Source organism: Parambassis ranga, chromosome 16, assembly GCF_900634625.1.
Source record: "Parambassis ranga chromosome 16, fParRan2.1, whole genome shotgun sequence".
Taxonomy (NCBI): domain Eukaryota; kingdom Metazoa; phylum Chordata; class Actinopteri; family Ambassidae; genus Parambassis; species Parambassis ranga.
The window spans coordinates 5,575,710-5,588,245 of NC_041036.1; the positions used below are offsets into that span (position 1 = coordinate 5,575,710).

A 12,536-nucleotide genomic window follows, 5' to 3' on the forward strand; every position below is an offset into this window, starting at 1 on the left:
TTTATTCTGGCCTTAAATGTCTTAAAAAGAAGTGATGCATTTCTATTCATTGACATGGTAAAAGCAGCATGTCTGATCTGGCCAATCAAGCATATTGGCGTGCGTTTAGGAATAAAAGTTTCAAACTTCAGTGAACAGACAAAAGTCTAAAACTCCACTAAGGTGTTCAGAACATACATATTCAAATGTAGCTACACAATGATTGGTGCACCAAAATACATCATCTCCAGCTGACAAAAATACAGTGTAAAACAAGCAAAACTGTCCAAACTATAGAAGAATATCATGCATTCTCGTGGCTTACGTAAGTAGCTTGACTTTTTTAGGGTCTTGTGTATTTTTGGCCCTTATTGCACATATTTTAGTAGACTTTTCCCCTTGCTGAAGTTTTCATGGATGTTTTATTGTCTTCTCTACAAAAACAAAGAAACAAAGCTCAGCACCTTTAAAGCCTTTATATTCAAAAGCCTGATTGTGAATATATTCTAATTATAGGATTTATGCCTGAAGTACAGAGCTCACGCTTGGACCTTGGATTTTGCTGTTGCAAAAAACTTTAAAAAGTCCTTTTTAATAGCTGTTAGATTTTGATGATCTTTATCAGCAGATGAATTGTGGATGTTCAAATTCATTTCATTTTTCAATGGACGCTGAAGAGCAGCTCCTAAATGAACCCTGAGTGGAGACAGTTTTGTCATCTGGATTTATGGCTACTATAAAATGGTGTTTGTACATGTGGACTGTAATGTTTCAGCTTTGTTTGTGAATGTCATGTTAGATTATTTCTGGATATTGAAGTTTCCTTCTTTCCATTTGGAGCCACAAGCATGGAAAGTAGCTAAATATGACCTGAACCTTTTCAGTTTGCCTCACTCTTATTCTGTCCTTGACATTTCGGAGACTTTTAGATGACCGCTGTGGGGTGGCTGTTGTTTGTTTCCTTTTTCTTTTTTCTTTTTTAACCACGTAAATGTGACAGAAACCCATGATGAAGACCATCCAGCCTGTATCTGTGATGAGTTGAGTGTGCAGCTCCCCTCATTGCTGTTATGGCTCCGAGGGCTCTGAGCCAGACCATCCAAATGCTGACGTCACCTCCACTTCTGTGCACTGCAATGAGCAGGAGGGGAGGGATGGAGAGGATAAAGTGATTGGTTTACCGGCCTCCTTCTCCATGACACATCATGAAAATAAAAGTGCCGGAGGCCTAAATTATCACGTTCACCTTAACCGTGCACTCTCAGATGTTGTTTTAGAGAGGAATCCAAACCAGCGGCACTGCCTGCGGCTAACAGCCCTCCTCACCACAGTGTCTCTCTGCTCTTTGGATAAATAAATAGAGTCAGGACAAAGGTCACTATAGGTTTTTTTACATAGCCCCCCTCCCTCCCACTCATATTTTTTAAGTTCCGGTGACGAAACGGAAACTTGTTCATGTTTGAATGGCTAAGAATGTGTGTTTTACTGCCTGAGGCTTTTCACTGGGTTCTCTGCTGTTTAAAGTGTAAAACCAGCATGTAAATGAAATTTTGGAATGCAGAGATGGGAGGTCTATATAATCGCTCTGGGTGCACTAAAGCACTTCTACACAAAAGCCTGTCACTGTATTAGAGGTATTTTTCCCATTGAAAGGCTATGTAGATTTTTTTATCACACACTTGTAGATTCACTGACGTGGACAACATAACTCTCACATAAAAATAATTTCCTCAAACAAATAAAAGATTAAGTGCCACACCTAGTGGCTGAAGGGGGTAGAGCATTCCCAACTTTCAGAGGGTGATAAAATCTCACCAGATTGTCAACTAGTTTGTACATGGACACAACATGATTATAATACCTGGTCTAACCTAATCCCAGTGATGTCATCTCTGATTTTTAACTACTTTTTGCAGAGTTGACGAGCAGCCAGCCTCTGAATGTCACAGACAGGGGTGGATGAGTGCCAGCTCCTCACGCCTTATTTTTCCCCACAAGGTAAACGCAGCTCTGACTTGAAGGAGATTGTGACCAGCTCACATGTCTTTTCCTCCCCTATGAGGTCACGCAGGTCAGCGTCAAAAAGGCCCGGGTATGGAAAACCCCAGAAATTATTGAATGATTTATTCATGTTCCACAATTACAGCCTCCCCGACGATTATCATTAATTTCAGAGAGGGGGGTGGAAGTTGGGGGCAATAAAAGAGGCGTGACGAGATGGTTGACTTGCGGACCCCATGTCATTACGCACATTTTGCAGATAATTGCTTTTTTTTTGAAGGGGGGGAGAACCTCTAATTATTCAATAGGGCTGTCGTTAGTGGAGGAAAAGCTGAACCGAGATACTTTGCGCACTGTGCAGCAATTATTTGGCTCACTTTTGATCTCAAATTTAGGGGCGTCACTAAACTTTAATGTGAGACCTAATTGGAGTAAGTGGTAATTGCGCAATGGATTTTCATTTTCATCATAACCATAAATGTGAGTATTTTGGATGTTTAAAAAAAATATCATTAAAAACATGAACTTTTCTCCCCGAAACAGTTTGTCGCTTTTTTTACGCTCACTAGGACCCAGAGGCAACCGAGTACCGGTCAGTGAGCCTGAGTGCGCGCTGATGGGGGGAGGAGGTGGGGGGGGAGGGGGTGAAGGTGGGGGGAGACTACACGAAATGTCATCTTCAACATCTTAAATGCGAGGAAACACAAAACTTGAAATCTTCACACGTGACAGCGACACGGAGCTATATGAGGAAAAAGGCAGCAAGCATCAGGACCAGTTGGGAGTCAGTCAGTTGAACCTCAGCAGCGCGCAAAACGCAGACTCACTCACCGGCTCTCATTTTCCGCTTTATAGCAAGCAAACACATGTGAGTTTTGTTACGGGAACGAAAGGAACAGCTCGTGTAAGGAGTCGCAGGTAAACGGGATCTAAGCTTTTTACAGAGAGGAGGAAAGGAAATCCCCTCCCTTAACTGCTACCACCTTTTTCCTCCTCTTCGGACCTCTGTTCTCTTCTGGAGACACAAGTTTCTCACACAGAGAGAGTGATGCTGCATGTTCCCAAGCCGCACTTGCACTTAGAGGGAACCTAAAAGTGGACCGGAGCGGATTTACCCTTAATCTTATGAAAGGTATAAAACATCACGTTATCTCACGGAGCGTTTTGGCGACTATTACGCACGGTTGCGCTCATTTTTTTTTTGGATAGGGGGGCGTTTGAACAGTACGCATTGCTTTTGCATCTGCGATTGTTCCAGCACATTAACACACAGAAGAGCTATTCATTTATTGTTCAGATCTCCCCTCTCATCCCCACGCATCATTGTTTAGGAAGGTGTTGATTTCGTTACACTGTTATCACAGTAATCTCCTTTTGTCATTCTCCCCGCAGCGCACCAAAACGGACACTTTTAGTGACTGAAGGATCAGCGCGCTCCATAAAATGATCCCAGTCGGCGACGTGATACCATGTCGCATCTCGTCTGATGTTTGACACATTTGAGGATCGACTAAAGAAACTGGAGGAAGACATTGTAAAGCTAGAAAAGTCATCCCAAGCCCAGCTGGCCCGTTTTTACTGGAGTCCGAACAACAGACCACCGTCCAGATGCAGTTTCGACTCTTCTCATTTGCCCTGATAGTATTGAACTGTATGGAGTACAGCAACTGTCAGGCGCCGTCGCACCGCTGGAGGAGAAACAAACGAGGTAACATGGGGTTATAGTTTACAGAGCAGCATCCAGGGAGTGACTTCAACAGATTGTTAAACAGTTCGTTTGTGTGTGTGTGTGTGTCATGGGATGCAACAGTTCTAAACAGGGTCGCTACTCAATCTATAAAAATGCGCCTCCCTCTTGTATAGTAGGATATAGTTTCTGTATAAGTCAGAGTGCATTGTGCGCAAAGCAGGGGGAACAGTCAGGAAAAGGTAAAATATGGGTATATGGATTGTTTTAAAACTCGCAGGTAAGACAGGGACAGATTTATAGTCTGTTTCACAGAAACATTCCAGAAATGTTATCCAAGCCACTGTCGGCGTGTGATGTAACTTATTCACCTTTTTAAAGAAGATTTTTCTCACTGTGTAACGATTTTAGAGCCAGTAACCACTGCGTAAAAACGTGCGCACAGTTGGCCACGCGTATGTGTCCAAAATTGATATTAAAATATGTTACGTCCGTGAATTGGATAATCGTATTTAAAGCATGCTGTCAGATGAGCTATTAACGCCACTTCCCGGTGCTTTGGCCACAACAAAGGGCACCATATATTATTTACATTAGAAACTGCTAAAAAAAATTGCTGGTGCGGGTCAGACTATAGAGAGGGGTGGCTTAAAGAGAGAAGAGGGGGAGTTGTATAATGAATAGATACGGAATCCCTATTCCCAGACTTATGAATTGCACATCTCCACTCCAACCCCCCCTAAGCTGGTTTTAATTGATCTCATAACCACTTTGAACAGTTGGTAGGAAACCCGCATAACAATCGCTCAGCGGAGGCGCGGCAGTTGAAGAGGGGATCAGCCCCTTTGTAAATACTGCTCTATACTCTGAATGAATGAGGAGACAGTCGGATTAAGAAAGTGGCCCCCGCGGAGCCCTCAGCAGACCTGTGACATAACACATCGACAAGATCCGCAGGGTGACCACGAGAGAAGATTTGGTTAGAATTACGCACGGAAATCACGCACTGCTGACGGTCCGCATTGCATTAAGAGGCAGTACAGTAGAAAAGCTAAAGTCAAGGGAGAGGGGGTCTTGTAAATTGTAAAGGCAATCACAGAATTTAATCATATGCACTGCGTGCCAGGGGGAACCTCCACACTCTGCAAGTCCTCCATTGCCCATCTGTAAATAATCAGGCAATCACTGCGGGGTACTGGCACACACACGTTTTTCAGCCCCTTTGTGTGTTTCTTGTTCTGTGAACTGTGTGATCTTAGATAGCAGAGGGGAGGGAATGTCATTTTCTCAGTGTGAGCAAATCTGTGGGGTATGTTGGATGGTCAAGCAGCAAATCCAGTCTGCACATTTGTCTTCAGGTGCCTCTTTATCTCTGTAGGGTGTTTATGTGTGCGTGTGAGAGAGAGAAAGAGAAAGTAAGAGGGGCAGGGGTGGTGGTGGGTTAACTGGTAGGGATGAGATCAAGAGGTTAACTTACACATTTGACCTTAGGCTGAGCAGTATAAGCTACACATTGTTACCCCCCCTCCCCAGCTCTTACAATGGATGTTACACTTGTCAAACTAATCCCATGTACAGGTTTAGCTTTTACAGTAAGGTTGAAAGTGTATGCATGTGTGTGTGTTTGAGGGAGGGAGGGAGGGAGTTGGGGGCATCACTGCCAAAAGTGCCATTCTAGCAAGCAGTGGCAGCCGTCCAAGTTGTCGGTATTTGCTTCCTTCCTTTATTTATCATGGTTATATTGAAAGAAGCATGTGTAAGAGATCATTCTCCAATAGACCCAGAAATGCTTGAATATTTTTCTAGCCCTCAAGGTTCCTGTGACAGCTTTATATACAGCCTGTCTGGCATGCACAGGGAGCTATCCAAACCATTCAGGAGTGTTGAGACACAGACACGTTTGAAACTTAATTTGGCCACACTCCGCTCCCCAGCCCTGACTGCTTTATGCGTAACGAAACACATCGTGCATAATTTAAGGATATTTTTTTTTCTTTTCATTATTGCATGAAAAAAGTTAATACACTGCAGCACTGACATCTGAGTGAGGTGCGACGGATGGAGATGTCATCATAATTAGGGGCATGAAATAACCCCCGTGTACGACTGCAACACAGTGAAAATTGGGATCTTTGTGTGGGTTCTGAGCTGATCTTGTCGTGCTCACACACTGCATGGCATGACCCAACCTCCCATTTGGCTGTCAATAATTGTACATATACATTTTTTAAATGTAAAACACATGACAAAACATATTAAATTTACACCTCCTTACCCCCTATCCTGCCCACTAGGAACAGGAAAACGATGCCAATGAGCCCTGCTATGATATCATAGCTAGACACAAGGGTATTACTTTTCATTTTTATTCTCTGGCTAATGATGCCACCTGCTGACTACATAAAATCAGGCTGGAGTACCAGTGCTGCCTGAAGGAACAGCGATACACAGTGGGGCCCTAAGCCGTTTAAACAGGTAATGAATAGGTAATAGCAGTGGAGAGTGGTGAAAAGTTGCCATGTGATACAGTTAACCCTTCCCCGTCTACCCAGAAATCCTAAAATTTGAATACCCAGCAGGCTGCTGCATGTTTCAGATCATATTCAGCGGTGTAATCTGTTACTCAACTGTGTTCCCAGATGTTTCTGAAGGACAAAAGTGATCAGATGAAACCAGTGCAGTGCAGCAGGGTGGAGGGAGTGAGGTCAGAGATACATGACATTTTGTACCACTGGTGACAGTCAGCAACAAGGGTGTGTATGGAGTCTTTTTGAGGCCAAAAGTCCACAGAAAATAGTCATGATTTGTGGCTGAATAAGCCCTTCTGTCAACAAAGAATCCCATAAAGAGTGTGGGAAAACTTGATACTCTCAGGTATTAGACTCCTGTCAATTCAATCTGGGGTTTTCATCTGAAAATGTAGCAACTCACAAGTCAAATGCAGTGTTTTTATTTATATGGCATCTTTGGATATTAAGCTATTCAAACGCAGCACTCTCTATTTCTAAGCCCTGGAAATCAGGCCTCTGTGTGCTGAAAGCTCACATAATGTCCCAGGTTTGTGGGTGTAAGTGTTAATGTTGGAACCCGGCACTTCAGCGCAATATAATACGTTGATTAAGTGCCTAAAGGGGCACGAGAAGGAACGCTCCAAGAAGCTGCTTTTAAAGCAGCCTTGCCACTCTTGCCTTTGGAAAATGTGAAAAAGCCTCACAGATGGCACGTCTTTTAACAAGGCCTTCTCACATGATGCCACTCTAATCCAGGTGATGTTAGCCCCGCGTTTTGATTCCTTTTAATGCCACACATAAAATGGAAAGTCTGTTCATATAATTCATGGAAAGTGAGTTTGGTCACCTTATGGAAAGCAGAAAAGTCATCTGATGTGATATTGTCAGGGTGGAATAGCTCCCTCCTCCTCTCCATCTTCTGGGGTTGTGCTGGTTGAGGAGTTGGGGGGGGGGGCTTTTTAGGGGGATGAGGAAGGCATATTTAAGCAGATCAGCTGGAAATGGCTGAATGTGAACAGCATCACCTGAGAGGGATTACAGCGAGCTGAGTCTTGACCTGAGCCCCAGCTCTGGCGTCAAGGAACAGAGCTCTGTCTTTTTCTCCCAGGCTCCATCGGCCAAGCTTCGATAAGTGTAAATCTGTGTGTGTGTTGGTGAGGGAGAACGAGTACAAGGAGAGGTACATGGATAACCTGCAGGTGCATGTCCCTTATGATCAAAATATCAAGTCCATAAAAACAACACACAACAACTATATAACTCACCCACCCCCAGCTTCTAGTCCCTCATCTGTCTTGGGGGATTATTAGACCATTAAGGACAATGATTCACTTTTGTACTTGTATTGATAAATCACATTAGTCTGACCCAGCCTCCGAACTCTGTCGAAAGACTAGCTCCTTGTTTGACCTGCGTGTCGATCCCGGCCTGTAGCGCAGCTCCTGCTCCGAGTCACAGCGGTATCAGGTGAAGCCGGTGAAAGGCTCCTCAGTGCACTCGTGCCATGCTACACTGCCGAAATCCCCGGCAAGAGGAAAAAACATGCAGTGGCATGAACTTTTTTTGCAGGGAAGGAAAGACACAGAGATTCTTTCAGTCACCATGTGACCAAGTGGGATGATCCTTTTCACTTTTTCATTACCCCCACTCCCCCACCCACCTAGAAAAAAAGAAGAAAAACTGAGTAAATCTAATAAATCTAATTGTCTGGTTTATATTTATGCCATGTTATTTTATGAGGGATCACTAAAATTAGAAGATGATTCCTACTCACTCCTTGACTGCTGCAGGATATCAATTTCACATACATGAAAATGCTTGTTTAGTAACACTCCACACCTCTTTTACATCATCATAGTGAAAGAACATTTATTTTGCACAGATTTGTTTTGTTGTTTTTGGGTAGGGTGGGATAATATACACAAAGGGATCTTCTCTTCCACCCTCAATCATTGTCACTAGAGGATCCCATATGTTGGCAGAGCTGAATGCCAGACAGATGTTTTTATTTCAAGCTACATTTTTTACCACACTGTAAAAGTTGATTTTTTCGGAAATGTGAAATAAAATGAACTTATTATATAAAATCTCATAATGCACTCCATATTTCCTCACGAAACGGCGATCGGAAACTCCCGGGCAGCAGACAAACACTGCAGTGTCCCTCCAGAGTGTGAGGGCAATTTTGCAACCCTCACCTATGCTCGCTCTCTCGATTGCACACTCCCCCGCAGCAATTACACCTTAATACGCTTCCTTATAAAGCTACTAAATATGACCAGCAAGTTTGGTCCGATTCTCTCAAGTTTATTGGGCCATAAAGATTCTAATGTTGGGAATCATTTCTAAGTGCCACACATAAAACAACAACACAAAAGGAGCATTTTTTTTGACTCACACAATGGCTTCACAGGTAGGAGAGCTGCCCAAAAAAGCCGGAGATGGAGCCCCTCGGGCCTACACCCAAATACGCTTCCAGACTTCTTACCTCTCACATTACTAATAGACACCTCTAAAAGAAGAGCTGTTTAGAGGTAATGACATGAACACAATAGGCGTCCATTGTATTGTTTCCTCAATGAATGTAATCAAGGGAATTGTTAAAATGAGCCATTTCCCTTTGCAGTTTTACAAAAAAAGAGCACAAATTAGGTGAACATTTCAAGGAATATGCTCACTGGCTTTCTTTCTTTTTTTTACAGCTTACATGCAAAGATTGAAACTAACTTTGTCCCCGGAAAGCTCACAAACTAAGAAGTTAGCTCTGCTGTTTGTTTAACAAGGACAAAACGGTTAAAAAGTTGTGTTCATCCATGTAGTTGTTTCTGTTTTTTGGTTGATGACAGCACCATGTATCGGGCTTATCTGTCGAGGCTGTGCTAGCTAACACGTTTAATATACCAAGTTATCACAAACCCAGTGAACATAATAATGACTTAACTGCACAATATAGTGGTGTTTTAATATACAGTATATAATGTGGCCTACTTGTCGTCTGCCATTTTTGCAAGTTAAATTGATCTGCATCCCTCCCCATAGTACACTACGCATGCCATTGCAAGTTTGCATTTCACTTGCCTTTCGCATGCCTCTATTGTTATGCTTACTTAACTTCATGATATGTTTGGTGTACACATCCAAGTGGTATCCACAAAACAAATATGCGTGCAGCTTGGTAACCTGTTAATAGGCTTATGTTTTGATTTCCTTCCTGCCTTAAATGGGCAGAAGATCTATATAAGAGCCCCCAGAAGGATGCTTAAGATGTGGTATTTCTAGAAAAATCCACACTTTGTACATACTCCTGTTTGCCATGTCAGTGTGTTACTCTATGTTCGTGTTGACTAGTACCTACTTTGCATCGATCTGCAAAGCCTGGAAATCTGAAACTCAAGGAGACCCCTTGAGAAAATACACCGATGTGTGCAGAAACAAACACACACACACACTCACTGACTGTAGGTTGATGTTAAGGGATGTTTGCCTCTGTGCCGGGTTAAATGGCTCTTACAAGAAGGAGGCATAGGGCTCTGATCGCTACCCCTGCGCCCACCCCCTAACACTCGACAGATGGACAAGACCCCCCCCCCCCCCCGTCTCCCTGCTTTTATGGGACCTCTAATTATGCTTACACACCACATCAAAATAAAGCTCAGCATGCAATGCCTTTGGTATGGAGAGGAAGTGAGTTGGTCAGATGCAATAAAGCGTCCTTCTGCCGAGCCCGTCTGTAATTTAGCGGCCAGAGTGTGGACATTGAAAAGGTAAAGGTGCTGCACTACCCCCCCCCCCCCCCCCCCCATCTCCACTGCTGCCTTCAGACTGTGCCCATCTGTGGGATTATGCAAACATGTGAAAAGGTATTTTAAAAGCCAGGTTTGATGCATCTTTGTCAGCGACTGCAAGCTTCCTCCGTTATATCTTTGTTATGGTTTTGGCTGAGGTTGGGGTTAATGTTGGTAATTGAGCACCGTTGAGCACCGGCAGACTAAACGAAAACTTGCCTGTGGAATTAGGCTTGGACTAGTTGGGACATGAGCTTCTGATGATACATGTAAGGATCTTTTTTTTTTTTTTTTTTGGTTTTGTATTCATGGCTGTGGAGCTGTGTCGAGGCTGGTCTGGGCTTCTATCACAAAGCTCTCGGGCCTTGTGGTGTAAGGAGGGAAAGGCCTCATGGCTGCCTGCGCAGTGCAGAAGCACCCGGTGTGTTTTTAATCAAGAGCAAGGCTGGGAGTCATTACTGAGCCTTGATGCTTAGCTCATTGTCTCTCTGTGGGGAGAGGGGAAAGGGGGGAAGATACAGTGAGGGCAGCGTAGCGTGTATGTCAGATTTAAAGAAGTTTTAGGGGGTCATCCCCTGTAGATTTATGAGGTCAGAAAGTAAGGAGGAAAGGAATGGAAAGAGAGGATGCACAGAGCAATAGAGGAGTGATCAAATGAGACATGCATCTGTCTGCTATAAGGGCAATTGTAGATCAATCTTGTAATGGGAGCTACAGTACATAACATTTCTCCACAAGGCAACAGAGAGTATGTATTCCTCTATCAGAGTTATTTAGTCTCACGCCCCAATACTTGTCACTCATCTTAATGAGCTGTGTGCGATTACCTCTGAGATAACAGAGCACCTCTGTGTGTCTTTAAACCAGTCCTAGCTAACTGGCTGCTATCCTAGTCATCACTATGTAAATGTATTTGCTCTCTGTCAGTTCTTTCCTGTCTCTGTGCTTAAAAATAACATCACAGAGGGTCACTGTTTCAGAACTTGTATTATGTTTTGTGCCTTTTCCCCCTTAGTCTTGTTCTACTGTTGCTGACGCCTCTGCTAATAGCTTTACCTTATCCGCCACAGTGAGTTGGCTACTGGTCAAATATAGAGCTTTTTCCTCACTTGAACATTCACCCATGCCTTCAGGGTTACACATGTTTATTTTACTAGAATAAAAACAAAAGTATCACCTTAACTTCTCACTGCATGTATCAATGCAGTGCATATCAGCACTGAGCTTTGCTGGTAGACACATCTACCTGTTGATGCCACTTGGGGGTTACAATCCCCACTGGGGCCACACAGAGGCAACATGTTTACAATGTGCTTCCAAAGCTTCTGCGTTATTTATTGGAAATAATCTGTGCCATAGATACAGCAACGTGGATTTGTAAATAAGACCTGGGGAAATCACACTGGGGAAATCAATTCGGCTAGAGCGGGATTTGGGCCATATCTGGATATATCCGAATGGATTTCAATCCACCTCTCGGAGGTGGATCTAGCCGCATTGGTTTACATCTGGCTCAGGTCTGAACTCAAATGTGGCTAGTGAATCCCACTACTGTCGGGATACTCTCGGTTCATGGGAAGAGTGTCCGGGTCATGTACAAAAGCTGTATGTAAACAACCGAGCGACACGGGACAAAAAAAGCGCATGACGCATGTCCTGAACGGACTTTGTGTTTTATGAGGCAGCACCTAGCAGTTTGGAGGACAACAAACAAGCTGGATTAAGCTGGATTGAGCACGGACACGCGTGTGTGAAAGCCAGATTTGAAAATAGGTCTGAACCTGATTCCGGATTCAATCCTACTCTAGCTGGATTGACTTTCTCCAGTGTGAACGGGGCCTAAGTGATACTAGCTGCCAGTGCTAATGCATTCGGTGGAAATGTGTGAGCCAGAACAGCAAGGTTACCTACCATAAATCCAAAAACAAAACACAGAGCATGAGGCGATTCAACATTACAGGCAACACCTTTTAACATTACATTCAGTTAACTGATCCATCGGTTACCATTGTTGGAACCGGGGCCTAATGCATCCAGGGAAATTCATACACTCGGAGTACACCCAGACTGAATGGCGGCCACACTGACACATCTCACAATGAGCCTTTATTTCTGTGGGTGGCTCCAGCATCATGTCAATCCAATTACAACCTTCAGTTTTACGTCCAGTTCGGTTTTTTACAGTTGGGTTGCAGAAGTGAAATACATATGGGTTAGCAGTTAAAATGAAGAACTGACAAATGTGGATCAATGCAGTCACTGAAGCTTAATGAATGTGGAAATGATGAGGTTGAGGACTGGATGTGTGTGACAGTGCTCTTCGCTGCCACCATACTAAAAACTGCACATGATGAAAATCAGGTGTGATGGGCTGCCGTGCTACACTTTCCTCAGATTTGATTGAATAATGCTTTCTGGTCACTTGTCAGTGAATCAGTTGCAATTTGTTCTTCTTAACCAAGAAGAAGTTTCAGGCCCAGCCCCGTTCACTGTGACACTGTGCATGTCATGCTGTAATGTGGTTGCGGTCTTTTTGTTTAGCTGTTGTTTGTCTTGTTGTTGTTGTCAATGCTG

General features: G+C 43.6%; 1 protein-coding gene across 1 annotated transcript in view; it reads left to right on the plus strand.

The window, feature by feature from the left end:
• Positions 1–2,688: 2,688 nt before the first annotated feature.
• The window catches only part of rspo2 (R-spondin 2), a 51,304-nt gene continuing 41,456 nt past the window's right edge, over positions 2,689–12,536 (plus strand). The window contains exons 1-2 of the mRNA XM_028425829.1: positions 2,689–3,112; positions 3,373–3,688. Of these exons, the coding sequence (XP_028281630.1) occupies positions 3,589–3,688 (100 nt within the window). The 5' untranslated portion in view covers positions 2,689–3,112; positions 3,373–3,588. The remainder of the gene's footprint in view (positions 3,113–3,372; positions 3,689–12,536) is intronic.